The 16,261-nt window shown below is 34.8% G+C and overlaps 4 protein-coding genes across 4 annotated transcripts; 3 read left to right on the top strand and 1 right to left on the bottom strand.

Moving 5' to 3' along the window:
• Positions 1-154: 154 nt before the first annotated feature.
• GCK72_019013 (uncharacterized protein) lies at positions 155-875 on the top strand (the record flags this gene model as incomplete). Its single annotated transcript, XM_003115711.2, has 3 exons — positions 155-263; positions 336-407; positions 505-875. 3 exons carry the CDS (start codon positions 155-157, stop codon positions 873-875), a joined length of 552 nt encoding a protein of 183 aa, XP_003115759.2.
• A 693-nt stretch (positions 876-1,568) lies between these two features.
• Positions 1,569-2,232, top strand: GCK72_019012 (uncharacterized protein; the record flags this gene model as incomplete). The annotated part of the gene is made up of 3 exons (XM_003115633.2): positions 1,569-1,677; positions 1,731-1,802; positions 1,859-2,232. The coding sequence occupies 3 exons, from the start codon at positions 1,569-1,571 to the stop codon at positions 2,230-2,232; spliced, it is 555 nt and encodes a 184-aa protein (XP_003115681.2).
• A 345-nt stretch (positions 2,233-2,577) lies between these two features.
• On the bottom strand, positions 2,578-3,683 carry GCK72_019011 (uncharacterized protein; the record flags this gene model as incomplete). Its single annotated transcript, XM_003115210.2, has 6 exons — positions 2,578-2,683; positions 2,730-3,040; positions 3,088-3,149; positions 3,199-3,275; positions 3,325-3,471; positions 3,586-3,683. The coding sequence occupies 6 exons, from the start codon at positions 3,681-3,683 to the stop codon at positions 2,578-2,580; spliced, it is 801 nt and encodes a 266-aa protein (XP_003115258.2).
• Positions 3,684-10,096: 6,413 nt separating this feature from the next.
• GCK72_019010 (uncharacterized protein) lies at positions 10,097-11,596 on the top strand (the record flags this gene model as incomplete). The annotated part of the gene is made up of 6 exons (XM_053732841.1): positions 10,097-10,328; positions 10,374-10,523; positions 10,569-10,684; positions 10,731-11,041; positions 11,093-11,205; positions 11,340-11,596. 6 exons carry the CDS (start codon positions 10,097-10,099, stop codon positions 11,594-11,596), a joined length of 1,179 nt encoding a protein of 392 aa, XP_053581754.1.
• Between the last annotated feature and the right edge of the window lie 4,665 nt (positions 11,597-16,261).

The following is a 16,261-nucleotide window of genomic DNA, read 5'->3' as shown; positions in this document are numbered from 1 at the left end:
GGGTGTTTGTCAATTTTCATTAGGTACACGCTTTTGCCTCTGACGGTTAATCACTTATTTCTAGGCTCTTCCTTTCTTTGACTCAATTTCCGCTGTGAGGTGTCGCATCTGAATATAATATTAAGTATCGACAAACAAAGCTCATGATTTTCAGATGATGATGGCCGACAAGTATGCGGACGAAAATATTGTCTTCGACAAGAAAAACCCGCAGCCAGCTGCTCATTACATTGCAATTCTCACAAAATTCTTCAACGAAATCGGTAAGTTTTTGTCATGACTCCTATCATGCACATAGTTATCGTAGTTCAAAATAATAAAAGCTCGTCTTTCAGCACCGAACGCCACACAAAAACAGAAGGACACACTCACTTCACTCGGGAAAAGTACAGTTATGGTCGGTATCGGTGAGTTTTTTGGAACATATTGGCTGAGGGACCTATACAACTGCCCTCTTTGAGAATGATTGGAAATTCATTGCCATTTCACCGTTTTTATTTTCAGCTAACATAAACAAAATCAACCAAAAATCGGAAATCGAGCTGGATGGTTTGAAGAAAAAGATCGACGGGTTAAAGGAAAAACTGCACACCGCAGATCTCGCGAAGGCTTATTCACTGAATAAGGCTTTATTCCATACCAAGAATAATTCTCATCAGAAGATCGACAATGAGGCGAAAAAGGAAGAATACGAGAAGATTGATGAGGAGATCAGGCGAGTCAGTAAAGATGCTGACGCAATGAGTGAAGAATTCCACAACAACTTGATGGACCACAAGGAGAAATTGAAAATGATGGAGTACGAGCACCAGATCAATGTGGCTGAGTATAAAAAGAAAATTGAATCCATAAAGATTCAATTAATGATGAAATAATTCATGATGCTTTTCATGATTATTGATCTCTCTCTCCAGATCGTCATTCCTGTTTCTTTTTTCTAATTTATTATTTATCTTAGTTTTCTCAATCCTTCATTTTCCGTGAGAGTTTATCCACAATTATGCAATGTTTTTCTCATTTATTTTAACTTCTCTCTTAATTTTCTTTCATCTCAAAACATCAATAAAGTTACTTTTTTACATCTATTTATTTACTCTTGAACTTGGTTTAAACATCCAAATGCTATCGCTCTAATCATCCTTTTTCATTTTTAATCGCGAGACTCGTGATTCTTTAAATCTGTGCATCTTCGACCTTTCCTGATTTACAATCCTCTATTTTTCTCTCCGTCTCTACCATCTCGTCGGCGTCTGCTCCCTCTAAATCCATCCGTGCACTCGTTGCCTGTTAGCTGATCGTAAACTATATAATATATCTTTTGGCGGCTATCGTGCCAATCCGACCTTTTTCACTTTTCTTATATATATATATATGTATACAACCCCTTGTGACTAATTATCAACCGAATCGTAAAAGAAGGGAGCTCTTTCCCGACTTTTATGACACCACTCAAATGATCTAAACCGAGTTTTGTCAATCGGACAGTTCTCCAATTCTATAACTTTATTTCTTTATCTCTTGTTGAACAAACTCTTTTTTAACAATTATGTTGCGAATTTCAGACAGTCATGCCTGCTCATCCCATTGAAGTTGTGAGAAATCCAAACTATAGACCAGAAGCCCCGCGTCCGATTAAGTACTACATGTGTCAGATCACTGAACTTTTCCAAAAAGCTGGTGAGTTTTATTTACTTTCTCAGGAATGACTCTAGTTCATTATATAATTTCAGCACCGGAAATGACACAAGAGCAGACATTGATTCTCTCCAAAATTCAAGGAAGTATTTCCAGCGCAAATCACCGTGAGCTTTATCACTTTGAAAGCGTTCACAACTTTTACTCAATTCAGAATTTTCAGATTTTGCCGAGCAAGCTGAAGATCAATGTAAACAACGAGAGGCGGAGGCAGTTGAGAGCCAAAACAGTTTTGAAAGTGATTTGAATGCTCGTGTCGCCGAATTGAGCACTGCTCTTCCAGTGTTCGAATCAGAAGAAAACGGCTCACTGCAAATGATCGAGGAAGGGATCAGATTGACTCATCAAATAACATATAAGAAGAATATGTTGGAGAATACGAAGGAGTTTCAAATGGGTGCGTTCGCTAACAAATGCAAACTGGATCTGGGCATTGAATATGAGACAAGAAAGCTGAAGATGACTCAAGATATGGAAATCATGGAGCTTCAGAATGAGTTGGACAATCTGACCATCGACCTGGCACTCAAGTCATAAAGGTTTTTACAACGAAATGAACTAGTTGAACAGTACACTCTCTCTCAGCTTTCCAATAACACCCCAGACGGTAAATGGTTTTTTTTTTTGAGAATTCTACCATATACATCAATTTATTACAAAATACTTTCACTTGCCATCTGACTATGTATTTTCTCTGATAACTAATATTTTCACGCAATACATATGTTTAATCAACTAATCTTTATCTTCAAATCGTTAAGTTTTTCACGTTCGTTTCGTTTTTGTTTTTCTATTTTTCCGCTCTTTGTTTTCTGCTGTAGGATTGGAACAACTGTTAATAAAATATGTATTCTCAAGATTTAACGATTTAACCGCCTGTTATTATTGACTTCTCCCTCGAATCGTTGAAACAATCACTAGCGTTTGTTTCTTTTTTTGCTTCAGAAGCCAGTCCTTGAATTCGAAGTTGCAGGTGAATACAACAGTACTGAAAACCAAAAAGTCTACTTATCTCAGTCGATTTCAGAACTCACGCATCGAAAACGTGAAGTAAGTTTGAAGAAAAAGAAGTCGTTAGAAATATTCTCCATTCCTCTGAGAAGCCTGGTATCAAGTCTCTTCCTCGGTTATACCAGAAACTATGAACCAAGGAAACAGCACCTTGTGCTAAAACTTGTCTCGCGAAATTCATTTCTCGACGTTTCATTTCGGCTGATTTCGATTTGAAAATGCGGTGTCTTCCGATAACAAGCATTGAGAAAGTGAGGATATCGCAAATAACTGTGAGTACGGTAACAGGCATTTGGCTCAAAGTGAGATACAAACGAAGTGATGGACCACATAACTGAAAAGTGAATGGTTGTGATCTAATCAAAAATTCTGATTCATCACTTCTCGATTTGGAATTGTAGAGAACGTCCATCCATAGTGAAAAAACTGAAATCCGCATTCTTCTGGAATAAAAAAAAGTAAATATCAACATTTATTGTCCGAAACACCTACTTAAAATCATCAGATATGCACTGATTGCCAATGGAATTCCCCAGTTCAAACTGACCATCAATCGGATAGCTTTCTTCCTGAAACGAAATTTTTTAAAACTTTTACACTATTCTGTATTTCGAATACCCAAACAACCAGCGATATTGAAAAGGAAGTGAAATAGCAGTGAGTCGATTTAGAGACATGAGGAAGTATGATACGATGATAATTCCCAATAAACATAAGGAGATTGCTCCAATGATATAAGAATACTCAACCATAGTGCGGCTGTCACTGAAGGTTTAAAACATATAGTTTGAATAGAATCAGCTAAGTCTCAAACAATAAATGTAAATCAAGACAATAAATGTTTAAAAGATGAACTGCGGACTCCGACAGTGAACTTACACAATAAAAGCGAAGAAGAAAAATATTCCGTTTGATAAACAAGCTATCATTTGACCAGTCGACTGATTGATTGTTAGATTTCCGAATGGAGTCCGCATGGCCGGAATTTTGAAGCAACCAGTGATTATCAATGTTATTAAAATTGCTCCGATACAGCACTCCTGAAATTTAATCGAACACTATCGAGTGGAACAGCTAATGAAAATGGCTCATTAAACGTTCGTGCTAACCTGATTTCAAAAAAAAAATTTAAATAGACTAACCGTCGAAACAAGAGCTCCAACCAGCCGATCGTCGGTGTCCAGGGTGTAGTTAGAAGGTAATAATGACATGGATAATCGAAAAACCTGAACATTTTTCTCATTGACTTAAGGTGTTATTATCATTTCATGAACAGAAAAAAACAGTAAATTATAACATAGGGTTGTGAAGTCACGAGCCAAAATGTAAAGATCCCAGCTACCACGCAATTGAAAAGAACTCCGTGGGCTAGATCCATTTTCGTAAGATCTGTACCTTTTTATACTCAGACGTTACGAATTTGTAATCGTCGAGACATTGAGGTAAGCGACATCTGTTCCATTCTTCTCATCATATTCAGTCAGGTTTTGCACAATTTTTCCCATATTCGGAACAGCTGATTAGGTCTCTGGAGTGTCAAAAGAGTGAACGCGTGTTCGAAAAAAGTGTTCTTCTTTTTTTCATCGTCTTGTGATTCATGTCTAGAAGTTGAAGAATTGAACGAACTTGAGAGATCAAGAAGAGAATCGAATGAAATTTGAACATGTTAGACGAGTTTATACAGCGCTACACTTGAAGATATTTCAAACAGATTTGATTTTGGAATCTTTGAACTGATCGATTTAAGTTCTTCGATCTCCCAAACCTCATTTGATTTTTTGGTACTGTTTGATCAAAGGAGTCTTCGTTTCATTTCTGATCTCTTTCCCAACCAACTCCCTATACTCGAGCCTCTTTCCCACATCACTTCGCACTCGTCACAAATATTAACTCGATATCGTATCGTATCGATAGTGATTTTGAGTGAAAAGTGTTCAAAAAACCAAGAATTCAAAAAGAAACGATCGCGTACTTTGCACCCCAACCATCCGAGTCCAGACAGAGTCCGCGCACACCGAACGAGCATTGCTGGGAGGTGGAACGAGTGAGAGGAACAAAAAAACGATTGTTTGTTTTATTAGCAACCTTTTTTCGAGCGAATGAGGGGATTGGAGAGGAGAAGAACAGACAGTGTCTACTCCTACGAATGTGTAGTTTGTTTTAGTTATGGTAACAATGAGAGAGACAGTGCCACTTTGTTTTTTTCGGTTGGTTGGTCGATTGCAATTTTTTGGTTTTGATCTGGTTTGCAAAAGTTAGAATCAAGTTTCATAGTTTGTGACTAGTTCTAAACTGTAGACTTTTGTAAGTATTCATAATTGGTACTGTAGTGTATGAACGTTTTCCAGAAAACATCTACCTGAAACTATACCCATTCGCTCGTTCTTCTTCATCAGCTTTTCCTGGAGATTATCAAATTATCTATATTATTCTGATTAAAATCAGTTATCGTTCCCAAACACTTGATTAGTATCTTGCTCAATCGAATAAATTTTTATATTACCACATTCCTTGTTAACTGAATCATTATTCAATTGTTCTGGATGTTTGAATGTACGGACTTTCTCGTATTAGGAGAATCTTCTAGGATCGGTTCTATTGTTTCTCGTATTGACTATTTTCTTCACCGATATGTTCAATGGTTATCGGATAAATATCTTTGTGTATCCGCCTTCTGTCGATTTCATGATTTCGTCTCACGTACAAGGAAGGACCACCAAATTAGAACTATAACAATAATTGAATTTGAACGAATTCAAAATTAAATTGTGAAGCAACCTCGATATATATATATAACAGATACATATTTGTAAACTGTACATGTTCTTATATCTGTTTTTTCTGTTTCTCTGTAAGTTGTTCACAATGATGATGGTTTAGCTTTGATCAAACTTTATGGGTTGCTATGTAAAGTAAACCATTGAAACAAATTCACAAATGAATGTTTTTTTCTCTCGATCAAACTAAATACATTTCATCTTCTTTGACAGTGATGACGTTCCATACATCGGTTCCAAAAACGGACTTCTTAGCAGCAGTTAAAGGAAGGATGAGAATTAAAGATAAACATCTCCGACTTTCATTCGGAAGATCAAAAATCTCGTGTGCATCTTCACAACGGAACAATCAAATCCACTTTTTCTCCCGTTTTATTCGTAGAATTTTTAGAATGTGAAGCTTTTTTCCATTTTTGAAAAACAATTTTCTTAATTTGAAAGTTTCGAACAAAGGTATATGTGTGTGACCGATCACCAATTCAGGGAACTAAAGGGAACAATTGCATCTCATTACGGAAGTATTCCCATCAGAACTGATAAAAAATTAGACCAAAACTCACACTCCACAGAATAATTTTCTGTGTTCCTGTTTTCGCATTGTGTGTTCTGCTCATAATCAGTGAGCTATCGTAGTCGTCTTTTGTTATTCTTTTTCCCTCGCCTATCAAGTATTTGTCGAAGAATTTTAGAATATCGAGGCTGTATTACTTCTCTTGTTTTTCATATTCGATCATATTGTTTTGTATAGTTAGGGTACTGTGGTGTCTTCTGAAATTGTACAATTATATACTCCAATGGAAAACAACTATACAGTGCTATCCCTCTTCCTCTTCTTTTGAGAATAGTCAAATTTTCTTTTGTGAGTATAACTTCAAATAACGTACTCAGATTTGCTTCTTTCAGTTTCCTGAATCCCATGTATTTTGTAACATTTTGTCTCCACTCTTTTTATTTATTTTCTTTTTGTGTCTATTCAAACTACGTGCACTCCAAAAAGAATTCAAGCATGCAGTTTCCAAATAATTCGTAGTTTGCATATATGTGACCTTAAAAGGTTTTTTATTGAAGACGTGAGTTTCGGAGATCGAACGAAAAATGTTCGATTTATTTTCTCTGATTAGTATTAGTGTTTGAGCTACGATAAATTCAGTAGGCTCAGTTTCTCTTATGTTTCTGATTGAAGTCGATGGAATTTTTATGAATTTTTATTACAACCCATCGTGAAAGTTTGGGTACTGTTTTGAAATATATCCCAGGCATTCTCTAGATTATTCTTTATTTATCCGATTCTACACAACTCATTATAGAGTTTCACAGTCATTTCTGAGAGAAACCCAAAGAGTGATAGTCTTTGAATACCTTAGTTTTCAGGTTTAAAAACAATTCTGTTAAATTTTGAAGTCCCGAGTACAATTTCCATAATCGTCAAAACTCGGATATCGAAGTTCAGAAAGATTACCCATGAGTTCAACCGTTCAAATAACATCACGCAGAAAATTGAACATTCATGCATCATCTAGACTACACACGAAAAAAAAAGAACAATTCCGTGCTTACCGTATACATTCAATAGATTCATCGGAAAACGAGATTCAAATCTCATTCCCCTATCTGTACTTCAAAGAAAAGAACTGTCTCCATCTCCATCTTTCCGAGAATTATTTAGAAGAAATTATTTTTTGCTCGACTGTCTCAGTGATTGCAATCTTTCTTGAAAGTCGGGTTACTCGGGACGAAGTCATTATATCAGCACATCGTGGCCTTCTGAATTTTGATCTCTCCTTTGGTATAATTGAAACATATTAAATTGAATTCAATCAGATTCAAACCTCATCCTCTTTTAAACTTACTTTACAGAAAACGACACCATGTAGTTCAAAACATCAGAATACAGTGTTTCTCTAGTTTTATGATTTTTTGGTTTTTCAAATTTTCAAAAATTTTATATTTTCTGTGAGGCAATCCATCACTTCCTTCTCTTTTTTTCATAAAAGAACTCAATGTTCGGACATCACACTTTTTTTCAGTTTCATTCTTTGGTCTCTCTGAGCCTACGCTTATCTTTTTGAGCCAGATTTCCACGTTTTCAGAAGATAAACTTTTTTGGATTTTTGTAATCTGTAATTATTTTCCGAAAGTTTTTTTCATCGACGTTCGGGAAAAATTTACGGTTGGTTTTTGTTTCCATAATCTGAATGAACATAGATTTGAAAAACTGCGATAGCTGGATATTGATGCTCTTCTTCTTGCGAAAGCGATAAAAAATATAAAGTATTCACTTTGATAGATATGAATCTACAGTAGTCTAGTCTAAAGTTTGATCTCAAACAATGAATTAAACCTTTATTCTTTGGCTTTTTGGTAGACAATACCAAATTATTGGCTGTGTTTGATTAGCTTGGACTCACATGGAATGTACTTCTGTTGCCCCCCCTAAAGTACCAATTTTTTTTGCTCATTCGATGAGTTTTCCCGAGAGAAAATGACCCATAAAGGGTTTTCCTGTGACGTGACCTCGTTTTTGAGAAATTGAGATTTTTCAAAAAATGCAATTTTTTCGAAAAATTTTTTTCATTATTTTCCTGGTTTGTTCAAAAAAAGAGTTTAGAACATAATTATAGCAAATTTTATGTAGTTTTTGACAAAAATATGAAACTTATGAAAAAATAATTTTTTGGTCCTGTTCATGCTTCTCAAAAATCATAATTGGGCTGTTTTTCCAAAAATTATTTTTTTTGATTTTTGATAAGGGCCACATGAAATTTTTTCCAGAAACTTGAAAATTTTTTTTTTTGAAAACAACTTAAAACTAGTGTATAAACAAGAATAGATGCTAAAAACCGTTAATTTTGGTTGTTTTCAAAAAAAAAAATTTTTCAAGATTCTGGAAAAATTTCATGTGGTCCCCCCTTATCAAAAGTCGAAAAAAACAATTTTTGGGAAAACAACCCAATTATGATTTTTAAGAAGCACTAGTTATTTTTAAGTTTTTTAGCGTTTTTGAGCCTGTTTGCTTCAGTTTTAGAGGAGTTATGAGCAATTGAATTTCCACCACATGAGAAAACTTGCAATATTTGAACGAGTGTATGACAAGAGAAGTCAACTGGGATGAACTTTTTTGTTTGAAAATCATGGAATACAATCTGAAAATCTTTATTCTGAAAAGATTTTCATTGAAACTTATTCAATGTTAGAAATTCGAACTCATTTCTGACATGTCACATTTTTTCGAAAAATGAAAATTTTCAGACCAACTTTTTCCTTAATTTTTGACTGGAAGCGACTATAGTGATATATAGAAAAATGATCCAGATGAGTTGTACTTTCTTACCACATATATGTCACCTCTGCCGCTCTCGAAAAAAAAATTTTTTTTTTGGAGGGTGTCACATTTTGACCTTTTTCAGGACCAAAAAATTATTTTTTCATAAGTTTCATATTTTTGTCAAAAACTACATAAAATTTGCTATAATTATGTTCTAAACTCTTTTTTTGAACAAACCAGGAAAATAATGAAAAAAATTAATGAAAAAAATTTTTCGAAAAAATTGCATTTTTTGAAAAATCTCAATTTCTCAAAAACGAGGTCACGTCACAGGAAAACCCTTTATGGGTCATTTTCTCTCGGGAAAACTCATCGAATGAGCAAAAAAAATTGGTACTTTAGGGGGGGCAACAGAAGTACATTCCATGTCAGTATTTTATCTGTTACTAGACAGTTTAATATGAAATAGAACATGCAGCATGTTCCGTTCTTTTGAACAGTTTGTTATGTGCATTTTGAGATTTGCATTTCAACATAAGACACTGCGACTTATAATGTATTTTAACCTTTCTTTACTATTTCGAAACATTTTCGAGCCTCATCATGGCTCAAAACTATATCTAGGATCACTTTTCCTTTCGACAGCGAATCTCATGAAAAACAATGTTTTGAATGTTTTATTGTTATTCGTTTTACAGTATCTTGAATGTTTGCTCAACCGTTTCAAACTCATGTGAGTCTCATTTCATGTTGTTATCCCGACTTCCCCTCACATAGGATTCAACCCGTGAGTTTTCTTTCTCTATTCAAATAATTACAAAAATTGTGCAGTTTATAAATTCGAATATAATCTCACTTGTCAAGCAAATGCATACCCATTAACATATTGAAACTGATCACTCTGAATTTTTGAACTTTCTCTGCATAAGGCACGGAAACGGTAGGAAGCTGATGGTAATCTCCGACATATTCTTCTTTCTGAGTGCAGATCGTTCCGTTCAATTCAGGCTAGAAACAGGGTGGTCTAACAGAAGAATCACGCCTCTCAAAGAGAAGCAGATATCGGAGATTTGAATCTCTTTTTAGTCAAACTCGATTTACAATCAGATTTCTTGAACTATGTCCTTTCCTTATACTTTTTCTTATTCAATCGTTGTTTGGTGAAATATTACTATATTTTTCTATAAATATATTTTTCGCGTTTCATACTTGAACTGGAACAACTCTCTCCTTAAAGGCTGCCTAACTTCCTCAAACTTTTAGTCATTTCTTATGTTTCCTTTGAAGACAACTTCATACTAAACTGGGAAGTTTTCAGATAATGTCTCCATTCGGAAACCCTTCACTAATGGTAAACCCAGAAGACGTCCTGATTTTACCAACTTCCTCTTCAACGTCTTCCACTTCTCCATCTATTCAAAAAATCTCTCCAGAAGTTTGTGAAGTTTGTGGTGATCGTGTGAATAGCAGAAGGTACGGTGCATCGGCATGTCTTGGATGCACTGTGTTCTTTCGGAGAGCAATCGTGAATAAAATGCAATACAGGTGCCTCAGAGATCAAAACTGTCTGATTTCTCATAGTGAGTTGGATTTGATTGTTTTGAATGTGAATTCATTACTTTCAGCCTACCGTTGTGCATGCAGATACTGTAGATTTCAAAAATGTTTACGAGTAGGGATGCGACCAGAAGCTATCCAGAGAAGAGATCTTGTCGGACCTAGAAAAGTTTCGAGAGATGAAAAATCAGGAAGTCCTGATCTTATAATCATTGACGGTAAATAACTATTCTAATTATTCTTATAATAGTTTATATTTCAAGATCAATCCGATAACTTTCTGCAAGAATGGGCCAATTTCCAAAGGCTGCAGAATTCAGAGCAGCTTCCTTATTTTGCAGAGCATCACATTGATGTAGCGTTTCATAAAGATCAATCTGTATGTTATTTAACCAGAAACTCAGTGTGTTGAATGTTTTTTGCAGAATTTCGTAAAATTCCGCCGTCGTGCTAGGGCTCCGGACGTGAATGTGATGCTGAAGCTGTGTCTGAAGCAGGCTGCTGAATGGGGAAACCGTTTGAAACCTTTCAAAAAGCTTTCATTGGAATCCAAGAAAAGTATTCTGGCAGAATATTGTCTAGCATTTCTGTTGATTGATCAAGGATTCAAAACTGCAAAAGAGGCAGATCTCGGAATTTGGCTTCTTCAAAATGGAAGTTTTATGCATCCAGACTATTTCTTTGGTCTGTCGGCCAATAATATTAGTGTAGCTGAAAATATGAGAGTCAAGACACAGTGAGTCCTCAAAATCAGTGAATCAAATTTCAAATCTCATTTGTTTTTTAGACTCCATCACAACTTTGTAACTGAACTTCTTCATTGCGTGAGTAATCCCTTTCGGAAACTGGAAATCGATGAAATAGAATGTGCTGCTTTGAAAACAATCCTTCTTTTGAGCCGTGAGTTTACAAACTTTGGTTATTAGGGATCAGACAAACGGAATGACCTCTGGCAGGCAACTAGTTGTTTATTTGACAGTTTTTTAATTCAAATCGGTGTGTTTTTTCAAGTCCAATTGTCAGCATTTTTTCAGCTTCATGCTCAAAACGTGCGATTTATGCTGGTCAAGAAGGAATTCTCGCAGGGTTCTATACAAAGTGTATGGAGGAATTAATGGATCACGTGATGAGCAAATATCAAGACAAGGGAGCAGAACGGTTCGGAGAAATAATTTTGTTGATTGGATCAATACGATGTGGAGTCAAAACTATTTATAATCAAACACGGGTTTCCGATCTCTTTAATTTCATGAGATTCGACGATTCGGTTAAAGATATTCTGTTAACTTAATTCTTATTTTTTCCTAACTGTATTTCGGGTTGGATTTCAAGTGTTGTTTGAGCCGGTTTTTCACTGCAAGTCAATAAAAAGCTTTATTTATTTTAAAATTACAGAAGCTCGAGTTCTACACTCCTGTCAAAAACAGAACAATGGTCAAATCTTCTTAAATATATCTTTTCTCTCTCAATCACACGCACTTTGTTACATGTTTTGATGAGCTGAGGTAAGTTTTTCAAATAGTTTAAAATCATTATCTACTCAAATATACTGCTTCGGTTACCAACACCATCCAACGCGTCTTTTTTTTTCTTTTCCAACCGATTTGTGAATTGCCGAAATGTTTCGATAAGATCCACTGTGTCCAAAATCCGTGATTTGTGATTTTGTGCAGAAAAGAGGAACTGGGAGAATGAAAAGTAGTGATATGATATGTGCCTTTTCAGAATAGTCTTATGGTTAGAAAATTGATCAATTGAGAGCTTTTGATGTAATTTCGATACCTATTCTTCACTTTTTTAGAAACTCAATGGAAAGAGGCTCAGAAGGGGGGGGGGGGGGGGGGGGGGGGTGGGTATTATCAGAGGATGTTTACTGTGTGATTAAGATGGGATGTACATCCATACTAATCACAAAAACTGAAAATTCTAAAGCGAATTTCAGAAGTTCAAGAAGGTCAGAAAGTCTTCGTGATCATAGATACCATCTCCGAATTGGCCTCTTTCTCGAATTTCGATTATTATCGGAAAACATGATTACATCTCACAATAGGTATTGTCCGGATCATGTAAACGTTGTATGAAAAAATTATTTTCGGTTTGATCTTCCGATTTATTGAGATTACTGTACTCCCAATGCATCTACAATGTACTGGGACCCTCTTCATCGACTTTTTTGAAATAACATTTCTATTAATAAAAATGTTTTAAAACTCACTCGAGCTGAAAAATTGGAAAAACATGTTTCTTCCAAAGAAAACGCTTACTTTTTCAGAGAATTTTAAATTTGATTCATTGGTGCACAGAAGAATTCAGTTGATTTTTATCCAGTGCTTGTTGTGTTCACTTTCATTTTCTTTAAGAGAACAAACTTTTATTTTTTCCTTATAAAAAACATCTAACAATGTAAGTGAGTTGTCTTGTGAATCCTAGCTACATCGTTTTGCTCTAGAAAAACTGAATTCCTATTCTTTTGGAAAAAATTCTTAAAATTGCAGATTACTGTGAAAGAAGAATTTATGTTGAAGAATTGAAAGAGAACACTTGATAAAATGATTTCTTTTCAAAGTTTAACAATCCCAAAGGTTTTGAAACAAAATTCTCTGTAAGTAGCACGAATGAACCACATTAAAATTGTATAACTTCATCCATGAAGAGATAGAAAAATAACACAAATATTGTTTGCTGTTTAATTGTAAAAATCAAGGATTACAGAGTATCCAAATAAAATATGGGAAGGTGTTGAAGATCTCTGAAAACGTTATGTGAGATATTACGATGACTCAGTTTTTATGTTTTTTCAACTAAAGAAAGGTCGAAAACTATCGAGACCGAAAGCTGGCCGTGACCATATTCTTGCGGAAACTACGATAAAAAGATTTTTACAAAACTTTCGATACGGCTCATGAATAAACAACATGACAATAGCAGAGACCCATCCATGAAGGGAAATCAGAATAATGCAAATATTGTTGGTAACTTGATTATAATAGTTAAAAGCCAGACATAAATCCAAATATGTCGCAGGTCCAAACATGACAATGAGCGGAGTGAATATTTGAATGACAATTGTAATCAAAAACTTTTTCTTTAGTTTATAAGTTTTTGGGGATCGAATTTTCTGCCGTGACAATTTTCTCATGTTCACACAGAGTAGAAAACAGAAAATATTAATTTGGGAGACTGTGAAAAACCCTGTTAGGAAAACAGATAAAAATATGTAATATAGATTTAGCGAGAAAATAAATATAGACTCTGAGTCGATTGATATAGCAATATTTGGAAAATTCTGGAAGTTTTCTGTTCATATAATTTTCCTAAATTGAAATTGAAAACCATGGAATCTCACCTCCAATAAAGAAGCAAAAGCTTCATTCTGATCAGGAACTCTTGAAACAGCTGGGATAAAAAAAGAAAACGCAACCAAGTAATTCAAGAATAATAGCGGATAACGAGAATAACGCCACCAAGTTTGTTTTGCGAACAGTAAATAAAATCGATTCTCTATTAAGGAAACTATGTTCATACTGACAACTGAAATAAGTGACTTCGATTATGCCCACATTTTGTAATATTCAATTACTGACCTGCAAACATAGTAACAGTCAAGTAAACTTGTACTACTGAAGAAACTCCCAATGTTTTCAGTTCTCCTTATGGATACATAGCCAACGCTGGTATCAAAACTAACGGTCGAGTCAGAATACTCAAATTTATATCCATGAACATACTCCAAAAATGTAAATTCAGAATTTCCCATTTCACACATTTCATAGGTTTGGAAGTTTTGAATACGATACAGTATGCAGCTAACAAGTTGATGGGAAGCTCGATAAATGTCAGGATGTGAAGCACTCCTGCTATGAAATCTGGAGTAGACAGGAACGAAGTGTTCATTTAGTTATGTGAATATTACGTTGATTCTGCATGCAGACATATTTTTCTGAGATTTCTTGTTTTGCCTTGTCGGGATTATTATCAAAAATGAGAAGCATAATTAACACGTCTGGTGTGACAACGTCATGAGAAGAACTGTGATCAAAAAGGATCTTTGATAGAAGGAAATTTTAATTCTGATTGAATCTTTATGAAGTTTTAAAGAAATTATTGTTCATTGAAAAAATAAACATAAATGGCGTACTATCGGAAATGTGTTCTAACAGATGAGATTCTTTTCGGTGGACTACAAACACAGAGCACTTTGAAACAGAAATTTCTGTATGGTTCGTGTACGAACAACATCACAATCGTTGAAGTAAATCCATGAAAAGATATCAAAAGCACACAAATATTGTTAAATGACTGATTATAATAATAGGACAGAATTGAGAACTCGTAATAAAGAGCAGGTATTAAAAGGAATGCCATATGTGATAAGATCTGAAAATAGAGATCTGAGACCGTACGCACTGGTTTCAACTACCTGGATGGCAAGTGATATCAGAAACTTCTTTTGTAATTGGTATGTACTTGGTGATAATGTTCCTAGTTTTGATATACGTCTCATATTGAAAAGGAGTAGAAAGTTGAACACGCAAACTTGGACAACTATAGAGAACCCGGTGAGAAATACTGAACAGAATATGTAATAATTATCCAGAGTTATGACAAATAACGAAGTTTCGTATCTCGATATGGGAATATTCGAAAACTCCTAGAAGCAATACTCAACTATGAAAACTTCGCATAATAATATGGTTACCTTCTTAAGAAAATCGCGTGCAAAAGACTGATCGGGAATTTGAAAAAGTGGTGGAATGAAGAACGTGAACACCAAAGCATAGTTTGAAACTAAAAATGGATATCTGACGTGTCTCCACCAAGATTCTTTGGCAAAAAGTAGATAATATCTGTTTTCCATAATTGATATTATGCTGAGACCAACTGCTGAAATATTTTGGTATGTATTATCATGAAGATGAAAATAATCGTACTTGCAAACAGTGTGATAATTAAATAAAACTGTAAAATCGGAGGCACTTTGATCACATTGAAAAGTCCTATTGGAAAGCCAGCGATAGCCGGAATTATCATGAACGGACATATCAAAATACTGAAAACAATATCCATGAGAATACTCCAACAATGAAGATTCAGCATAGGCCATTTCACGGAATTCATTGATTTTGGAGTTTGAAATAAGATACAATAAGTACCAAATATGAGTACAGGTATCTCGATGAAAGCCCATTTATGAAGAGTTTCAGATATAAATTCGGGAGTTGATAGGTAGGAAGTGTTCATTCAGTTTTGAATAACCTCAGATGACTAACTTTTTCTGTTTTTTTCATACTAAATTTCAAACAAAAACAAGTCTGGTGGGGAAGCATATCATTTAATGAAGACGATCTTCGATATATGATCTCAAATGAATTTTCATAATGATATCTCAGATTACGAGATATGGTTGGAGTCCACGAGGAGAAGAAAGAGCTGGGATTCTCGCCAAGTGCTGAAGCTGATTCTTTTTCTTTTGATAAAATTCTCGTTCGATAATGTCTGCTGATTTTTAATCAACGCCAAGTCACTGAACTTACGGGGTTACTGTACAAGACCCACTTCCTATTAAAGATGTATTAAAGATTAAAGATGATTGAGCTAATTAAAGTTCGGGGAAGGAAAGACAAATTGAAGCGGCAGGTCTGCCATTCACAAAATAAATTAAAGTAATACTTATAAATCTACGACTTTTATATATTTGTGATGTTTTTTTAAGAACAGGACTTGACAGGATGTTGACTGAGCAGTGACCCTGAACGAATACATTCATAGGAGTTGTTGTTTAGTTACCTTGTAGCAGAAAACATGAACAATTATCTCCAAAAGGGAACTAACATACGGAAACTTATCAGAAACTGTTCGAAAAGTTATACATACGTCTCGTTTATTGAACAGTTACGCAGAGTAAAGAAAAAATATCAGATTCACTCTAACTGAAAAATGTGCCGATTGTAGCCTT

The sequence above is a fragment of the Caenorhabditis remanei genome, chromosome V (assembly GCF_010183535.1).
Source record: "Caenorhabditis remanei strain PX506 chromosome V, whole genome shotgun sequence".
NCBI classification, from domain to species: domain Eukaryota; kingdom Metazoa; phylum Nematoda; class Chromadorea; order Rhabditida; family Rhabditidae; genus Caenorhabditis; species Caenorhabditis remanei.
This window is presented reverse-complemented; position numbering and strand designations above follow the sequence as displayed.